Here is an 8,168-nt window from a genome sequence, read left to right on the forward strand (position 1 = left end):
GAGGCTTGAGCCCTCGGCAGGACGCGGCAGGACTTACAGCCCACGTGCAGCACGGTGCTGTCGAAGGCAATGCCCGCCTCGCCCAGGGCCTGGCAGCCGTAGGGCCCCGCGTCCTCCTCGCGCACCGCCTGCAGCCGCAGCACCGCGCGCTGCCTGCCCGCCGGGAACGTCGCCATCGCCTGCTCCCCTGCCCCGAGAGCCCCACGTCAGCACCCCTCGTGCCTCTGTGGGTCCCTCCCGATGGCACAGGTGTCACGCCCACGTGTGATGCCCCCGCAGGGCAGCGGAGGGGTCCCGGTGCGTGCTCCCGGTCTCACCTTTGTACCACACGATGTGGGGTGGGGGTGCCCCCGAAACCCAGCACTCCAGGGTCACATCCTCTCCCACCAGCACCTTCAGGCTGGGCGTCACTGCCAGGATGGCAGGAGGTTCTGTGCCACGCGGAGAGGTGTCTTTGGTCACTCCCTGCTGCGCTGGGTGCGATGCCACCCAGCCCGAGGGGACCCCAGAGCCCGGGGAGCTGTCCCCCAATGCCCTTTATCACACACAGCCCCATTCCCCATGTGCTGACCCCAACACCCTCCATCACACAGGGCCCCATTTCCCCGGGTGCTGCCAGTGAGCAGGTACCAGTGAACTCCAGGGTGATCACTTGCTCATCCCAGCCCAGTGTGCTGCTGGCATAGCAGCTGTAATTCCCTGCATCCTCTGGGACAGCAGACCTGATGTGCAGGGTACCCTCAGCATCCCTGAAAACCCTGCAGCAAATGGGAGAGAAGCAGAGAAATGAAACCTGTGAAAATAGGGATGATGGAAAATGTGTTGATGTAATTGAGCAGGTTTCAGGACATGCTGGGCATGTGGTGAATGTGGGTCAGCACTTAGAGCCAGCTGCTGCAGGGAAGGACTTTGCTTTGAACCAGGGAAAAACACTGAGAATTGGGCTTTTTCATCTCAAATGTCCAAAAGCCTTCCCCAAAGTCAACTCTGGCACTCACAGCCTGACACGGGCAGGACTTGAAAGGCAAAAAGCAGAAGAAATTAAGGGGAAGAACAAGGAGTATTCTGGGACTTGAGCTCACACCAGGTGCGCAAAGTGGGGACAGTGACCTGGATAAGGCAGGACAGCTTAAAAATAAATATAGGAAATTAAGGCCAGCAGCATGCCAAGGATCTCAGGAGCATGGGCTGGGATGCTGCAATGCCTCCCACTTGCCAGAGCTATGGCAGCCCCAAGCCTCCCTCCCTCACCTTGTACATCCCTGCAAGGGGAGCACCATCCCTGTGGGACAGGCAGGAGGGAGGCTCCTGGGTCCGCAGGGGTTACCTCTCATCCTGCTGCAGTGCCCAGCCCCAGCGCCTCCAGGTGGTGTGGGGCTGGGGGTGGCCCCCGGCCGTGCAGTTCAGCCGCAGCTCCTGGCCCCTGCTGAAACGCTGGGGACTGGGGTCCACCTTCACCCACGGTGCCTCTGCACGGGGTTGGAGCAGGGCTCAGCCCCTGGTGCCATTCACCACCCTCCCACAGGGCAGCAAGATATCCCCCAGGCCAGGGTCCCACACAGGGGCAAAGCCTACCCTGGATGAAGAGCCACAGGGAGGCAGCGGCAGTGCCATGGGCACTCTGTGCCACACACTCGTACAGGCCCCCGTCCCCTGGCTGCACGTGGCTGATCTCCAGAGAGCTGTTCTGCAGCAATCGGGTCCGGCCATGCCCTGGCTGTGCCGCCTTCCCATCCCAGCTCCAGGTCAGGTTGTAGGGCACATCCCCCAGAACCACGCAGGACATGACCACGTCTTGGCCTGGTGAAGCCGTGATGTTGCCCGGGGCGATGAGACGCGGTGGTGGCTCTACAAACACGGGATGCCTGGGTGAAAGGAGCCCGTGCCCAGCCACAGACGTGGCAAGGGCTCTAAGGCATGGCACAAGCAGCACCCACCTGAGACAGACACGTAGGCACGAGCCCGGGTCACCCCGACCTTGCTCGTGGCCGTGCACTCGTAAAAGCCTTCGTCGCTCTCAGACACCGCAGGGATCAACCAGCTGATGTTCCCTGAAACCCTACAAAAAGGGAGAGATGAATATATGGATCTCTCCCACCTTGGGGCTGCCATGCCACCATCCCAGTCCTACTCCCTGGGATTTTTTTTTTTCATCTGAGTCAGGCAGAGGTGCATCCCCACTTGCTGCAGACTTGTCCCTTGGAATTTTCCTCTTGGGATGCTCAGAACCTGAAGGCACTCACCCAGCACAAAGCACCCCCTCAGCTGGCACAGCTCAGGGACCCACATGGGTCCTGCCTGGGGCTCACTGGGCCATACCAGAGGCTCACCTGAAGACCTGCTCTTCCCTGAGCTTCATCCTGCCACGGCTGAGCTGCAGGTGGAAAGGGATCTCACTCCGTGCAGAGCAGGAGATGAGCTGTGGCTCACGGTTGTAAGCCTGGATATTGCTGGTGATGTTCACTTTAGGCAGACCTGGAGGGGGTTGGGGATGTGCAGATGTGCAACGCCCTTGGAAGCTCACCGGGAGCTGCACTGGGAAGCAGGATGACCAAGGAGAAACCAAAGCAGAGGCGGCGCTGGAACCTCTGGTCCCTGCACAGCACCCGTGGGTTCCACTCACCGGGGACCACGCTGGTGTAGGTGACCCCTGAGAGGCGGTGCAGGGGGTGGCCCTGGCCATCTTCACCCTTCACCTTCAGCAGAAAGTCACCCGGGGGAACCCAGAGAGGTGAGCCCACCCAGAGCTGCGTGGTGGAGCCAGAGGAGGAGTTGAAGAAGGGCTGCGCGGGCAGCGAGACCAGGACGTGGCCCGAGGTGTTGAAGAGTTCGATCTCCTGCAGGCGCCCAGGCGGCCTCAGGCCGGTGCAGTTCACCAGCACAGAGATGGGCAGACCTGGAAAGCGAGGAGGGAAAAAACCGCCAGCCACATTCCCGGCTGCAAAACGCCCAGATGCGGCATCCAGCCCCCCGGGCAGCACCACCCTCACCCTGCACCGGCCGCTCTCCGGGCTGGCTGGTGTCAAATTCCGGCTGGGTGGAGAAGCTGGCTTGAAAATTAACGTTGCTGATGCCCGTGATCCTCAGCGAGTGGCGGCCACTGCTCCGGGTCTGGAAGCAGATTGAGAGTCAAGTGCTGAGGGCAGGGGAAGGGAGAGGAGATGGGAAGGGAGAGGTTGCAGCCGGCCCCTCTCAGCCTGCTCACACATCCTCTGCCTGGCCGGAGATGGATGGGGAAAGTCCACTCCTGGAAAAGCCTGGCAAGCTAAATATCCATCAGGAAAAGGCAGAGGATGTGCAGTCTGCCACCAGCCTACCGTGACCAGCCATGTTCCTGGCTCGTAGGGCTCCACGGCCACCACCATGGCTGAGTTGGGGATGCTGAGCAGCTCCTTCAGACCTCGGCCTTTCTCCAGGACCTTTCCTGTAACAGTAAGTGAATGCCTTGGGTGGGCAACCCAAGTCTATGCCCTGGCTCCTACAGCAGCCAGGAGTCACCTCCCTCAGGGCTCAGGGAGGTGCAGAGCCCATCTCAGCTCACAGCCAGGGAAAACCCTCAAAGCCAGAGGCAAAGCCAACCTGGGAGGGGAGCAGGGAGATATGCTGGTGTTTGCTGGGGGCTTTGTAGCTCATCACCTTTTCATTTGAGTTTTAGGGCAGGGTTTGGTGAACCCCTTCCTGCTCGCCCTCACCTGAGGTCTTTCTGGGGGCCAAAAGTGGCTCCCTTGTTGTCCCTGTCCCCTGCGTTCCTACCTGTTGGATCCTGGACCCTGATCCCTGGGGCAGGGCCACTCAGGGAGATGGTGACCTCCTTCAGGCTGGGATCAAAGGGGACCTGCCATGTGTTCTCCCCACCATCCTCATGGTCTGTGGACAACAGGTGGACCTTGGAAGCCTGGATGGCCTCTTCCACCCACTTCAGCACCTGGAGGCAATCAGGGGAGGATTAAACCTGGATCTCCCCTCCCCGACCCTCACAGCCTCACTTCAGCACAAGGGGCCAGGTGTCCCCACTCACCTCGGTCACCTGCTGCTTGTCCAGGTGGAAGATCTGCCCGGAGCTGGTGGCAGCGATGCGCTCGTACACGCGGTACCCGGGGTGGCTCCTGTCCCCGCAGTCCCCCGTCAGCACAAACACCACCTGCCACAGCAACGGCCCCGTGACATCCCAGCCACCCACGGGAGGGGACACAGCTGGCATCCAGCAGCATCCCAGAACATCAAATCGGCCCGGGGGGTGCAAAATTCCCCCAGACCAGGGGTTTTATCGCTGTGTCTCACTGACATGGTGCTGTTACTGCACAGCTAAGCTTGCACAAGTTAAAAATACAAATAAATGCGTGCACACTCAGCTCTTACTGTCAGTGAGGAGCTGGGCAGTCTCCAGCTGGCTGGAAACACCCGGTGGTCCCTGCCAGCCCACCACGGGCTCCCCGTGCTGCCGGGGCCAGGACTGCCGCAGTCCTCCTGCACCAGGGCCGCTCACCTGGCTCTGCTTGTGCTGCAGCAGCCGCAGCAGCTCCTCCTGCTGCTCGTAGTCCTTGGCCCGAGCATCCGAGAAGACGTAAATGAAGGAGCCGGGATGCGAGATCTCCACGGCCACCCTGATGGCCCCCACGCTCATCTCCGGGCAGTCCCCCCCGCCCTGAGGGACACAGGCAGGGACGTGGCACAGGCACGGAGCCACCCAGGATCCCAGCCGGGGCTGCTCACAGGAAGGAACTATCCCATTTTTCTGCAGTCAGCGGGATGGAACTGCAGGGACGCTCAGGATCACACGGACCCGGCCCTGTGCCACTAACAAGGATAATTAAAGCACCCATTTGGGGTCCCATGCTCACAGAAGCCACTGGTTTGCACAGATACCTTTAGTGGGCACATTTGTGCCCGCCCCTGTGGCTGCAGTGCCAGCCACCCCAGGGAAGCTCCTGGCACAGAGAGGACCAGCTCCCACTTTCCCAGGGCTTGGCACCCCTAAGTGCTGGGGAACCATTTGCAGCCTCAGCGTTACACCTCCTGCCAAAACAGCTGCATCCGAAGGGAAACGCCACAGGGATTTAGCAATTCACAGGAGGCAGGGCAAGAGTGGGGATGGATAAAGCAGGATTAAAGCTCCTGGGGAACATTTCAGCTGGCAGAGAACAGACAAGTAATTTAAAAAAAAAAAAAAAAAAAAAAAAAAAAAAAAAAACACAAAACAAAAAAAAAAAAACCAAACAAACCAGAAATTGAAAACTCAATTATCAGGCAGTGGTTGTAGAAGAGGAGATTTTTGGTTCCATGGAGAGTCTGTGCAAACTCTCCTGGGAACAGCATCTCCATTAGAGGCAAGAGCTGTGGACTGGGAATTCTCTGCTCTGTCGCAGGACTCTGGGGCACAGCACCAGTATTACCCATCCTCTCCACTCCCACCCCCGTGTGCAGCCCCCAGCCAGTCTGGCTCAGCCTGAACCCCCATCACACTTGTGGGGGATGCAGGGATTGCCCCCAGAACCCACCACCAGGCAGTGCCAGGCTTCCCCCCAAGGGCCAAGGCCTGCCAGAGCAGCGTGGGGCTGAGGATGCCTACCTGGACATGGAGCTCCCGCAGGCGCTGCTGGAAGAGCTGGGGATCCGTGGTGAGGGTGACAGGTCCCACCTCTGCAAGCACATGGATGCCACCACCTCAGTCCCCTGCATCAGCTCCTTCCAACACCGCCCATGCTGCTGGTGCTCCTGGCACCTGCCCTGGCTCAAACACCTGTGAGACTCGGGGTCCAGCATCTACCCTGGCTTGGCACCAGCAGAGAAGTGGGTTTGGGCAGACCAGCCCCTGAGCCCATACTGTGACCACTTTGGCAAACTATTCCTATGCCCAGGAATTTCTCCCGACACGCTGGGTGGTCCCAGCCAGGGTGAGCAAACCCAGTGCCCTTTTCTACTGGGGGAGGCCCCCAGCAAAGCAATGCAGGAATTCATTCACTACCTCTGCCTCCTTCCCTGTCTGGCTCCAATGGTTTTCACTCAACTCAGTGTTTCTGCTGAAAATAAAGCTTGGGTCCCACTCTCCTGGTAGGAGGCCAGGGTTCTTTTGGGGAGCAGCTGCTCTTTTATGAGTGTACACAAAAACAAGACAAACGTAGGGGCAGAAAGAAACAATTCTGGTATCACAGCAAGTTACCAAAGCCTCTTAGCAAGTGGTGTTTTTATTGAGGTGACCTGGAAGCACGTTGTGGACTTGGGTAGAAATACCCCCATCATTATTCCAGGGAGATTAGAGCAGGATGGAAGGGGAAGAGCCACCCACAACAAAGCACCCCTGGGATTCATACGGTGGAAACAACCCCCACCCCGTGCCCACAGGGTGGCTTGGGAACAGGAGCCCCAGCCCAGCCCCCTGCTGCTGAGGTGCCATCCCCACCACAGCAGTCACCAGGGCATTAAAAACAGGGAGAAGGGGCAGTGCAAGCACTTGTGAAGTGCATGCTTCAGACCCAGACCCAGCCAGAGCCACAGCCCAGCTCCCCACAGCCCCATCCCTGGCAGGACACATCCCCACCCTGTCCTGGACCTACCTGGGTCATGGAAGGGCACCAGGGCGTAGTTGCTGATGGGCTTCGTGCTCCTGCTGCGCGTCCGCTCCAGGATGCGCGAGGCCCCGTCCATCACCTGCACCAGGTCGTCGTACATGGAGCCGGTGACATCGAAGACAAAGGCGAGAGTGGCCCACCCTGGGCGGCTCTCGGCCACACTGAGGGCCAGCAGCATCCAGAGACCCACGAACACCCCTCCGTGGGGTGGCATCGTGGGGGACACGCTCAGGTGTCAGGAGCGCCCCTCGCGTCCTTGTCCCTGCCCTTCCCGCAGAGCCGCTGGGCACCGTCCCCACAGCAGGGAGGGACACGGCGTGCGAGGGGCCACACGCGGCGGGGACAGAGAAGGGACCGCGGGCAGGGAACGCCCAGCCCTCCGCAGCTGCGGACCTGCTCCTCCAGCGCTCAACTTCTGGGAGGGAGCAGCGAGGGCGGGAGGAAAAAACGGACTTTGGGAGCCAGCGACGCGGCAGGGAGGTGGGTGGGAGTTGGAGGAAATCGGGATGGAGATACAGGGATTGGGAAGCAGATCCTGCAGCCCACGGGATTGTCAGAAACACTGCCCAGGCCCCCTCCCCAGCGCCGACCCCCTGGCTCAGAGAAACCCTGCTCTGCTGGGGGGAGCAGGGGGTTAGGGGAGGACATGGGGGTCACAGCTGAGCACCTGTGAGGAAACCCTGCCAAACTCCAGCGGGGGAGAGACAGCTGTGAAAGGAGCCCCAAGGACTCAAACTCCCCCTTGCTGGGCAAAGGGCCCTGGAATGGGGGTTTGCAACGGGGCTTGGAGGTCAGGGGGCTCTGTGGGGGGCTCGGGTGGGCTCACCCACGCAGCCACCCCACGAACAGGGAGCAAAGAGCCCGGCAGAGCACAGACAGAGCCGGAGCCAGGACATGGGCTGGGCCAGGCAGCGCTTGGCCGGGGCAGGCAGCCCTTGGCCGGGAGCGCTGGCTGCGGGAGCGGAGTGCTGAGCTCATGGCTGCTCCACAGGGATGCTCTGCTCTTGCTCAACTCCCCCGCAGCGGGACCCAGGGCGCAGCCACGGCCAAAAGCCGGCTCCAGGTGAAGCTGTTCACCTCCAGCACCCCCAGCAGCAGCCCTGCTCCTCCCAGACACAGGAGCTGGGGATCTTGGAGATCACCAATCTCATAAACCACACGCAGGCCAGTGGGACCATCCTGTGTATTCCTTTATCCCTGCAAGCGTGGGCTCAGCCTAGCCCAGCCTCAGAGCAGGCAAGGACATCCCCCTCACAGCAGGACAATGACACTTCTGCCCCTGGGGCTGTGCCAGTGGCCTGTTCCCCTCCTGTCCCACAACCAGGGCTTGCACTCCCCCAGGCTTTGCACTCCCAGCCCCACAGAGTTGAGGGGAGTCCCCCACCCCACAGTGCCACAAAACCTACCTTAGAGCATCCCCAGTCACCAACCTGCACGCCAGCTCCATCCTGCACGCTGGCAGGGAGCATCAGCACTGCTGGCACAAAAAAAACCCAACAGCTTCTCCTCATCACCAAATTAATCCCAGCCAGCCCTTCCCACACTCACCAGTGCTCCCAGTCCCAGGAGCACCTATGCTAGCTGGGCTTTAACCCCTTC

At 60.6% G+C, this 8,168-nt stretch overlaps 1 protein-coding gene across 1 annotated transcript in view; it reads right to left on the reverse strand.

The window, feature by feature from the left end:
- Positions 1–6,783, reverse strand: part of HMCN2 (hemicentin 2) — a 32,830-nt gene extending 26,047 nt beyond the window's left edge. Inside the window, exons 1-15 of the mRNA XM_053996409.1 lie at positions 6,555–6,783; positions 5,570–5,640; positions 4,487–4,645; positions 4,019–4,141; positions 3,754–3,925; positions 3,318–3,424; positions 2,991–3,111; positions 2,624–2,896; positions 2,331–2,475; positions 1,938–2,059; positions 1,576–1,848; positions 1,328–1,469; positions 631–758; positions 318–431; positions 38–187 (exon numbers count right to left, since the gene is read on the reverse strand). Coding sequence (XP_053852384.1) covers positions 38–187; positions 318–431; positions 631–758; positions 1,328–1,469; positions 1,576–1,848; positions 1,938–2,059; positions 2,331–2,475; positions 2,624–2,896; positions 2,991–3,111; positions 3,318–3,424; positions 3,754–3,925; positions 4,019–4,141; positions 4,487–4,645; positions 5,570–5,640; positions 6,555–6,783 — 2,329 coding nt within the window. The remainder of the gene's footprint in view (positions 1–37; positions 188–317; positions 432–630; positions 759–1,327; positions 1,470–1,575; positions 1,849–1,937; positions 2,060–2,330; positions 2,476–2,623; positions 2,897–2,990; positions 3,112–3,317; positions 3,425–3,753; positions 3,926–4,018; positions 4,142–4,486; positions 4,646–5,569; positions 5,641–6,554) is intronic.
- Positions 6,784–8,168: the final 1,385 nt, after the last annotated feature.

Source organism: Vidua macroura, chromosome 21 (assembly GCF_024509145.1).
Source record: "Vidua macroura isolate BioBank_ID:100142 chromosome 21, ASM2450914v1, whole genome shotgun sequence".
Classification (NCBI taxonomy): domain Eukaryota; kingdom Metazoa; phylum Chordata; class Aves; order Passeriformes; family Viduidae; genus Vidua; species Vidua macroura.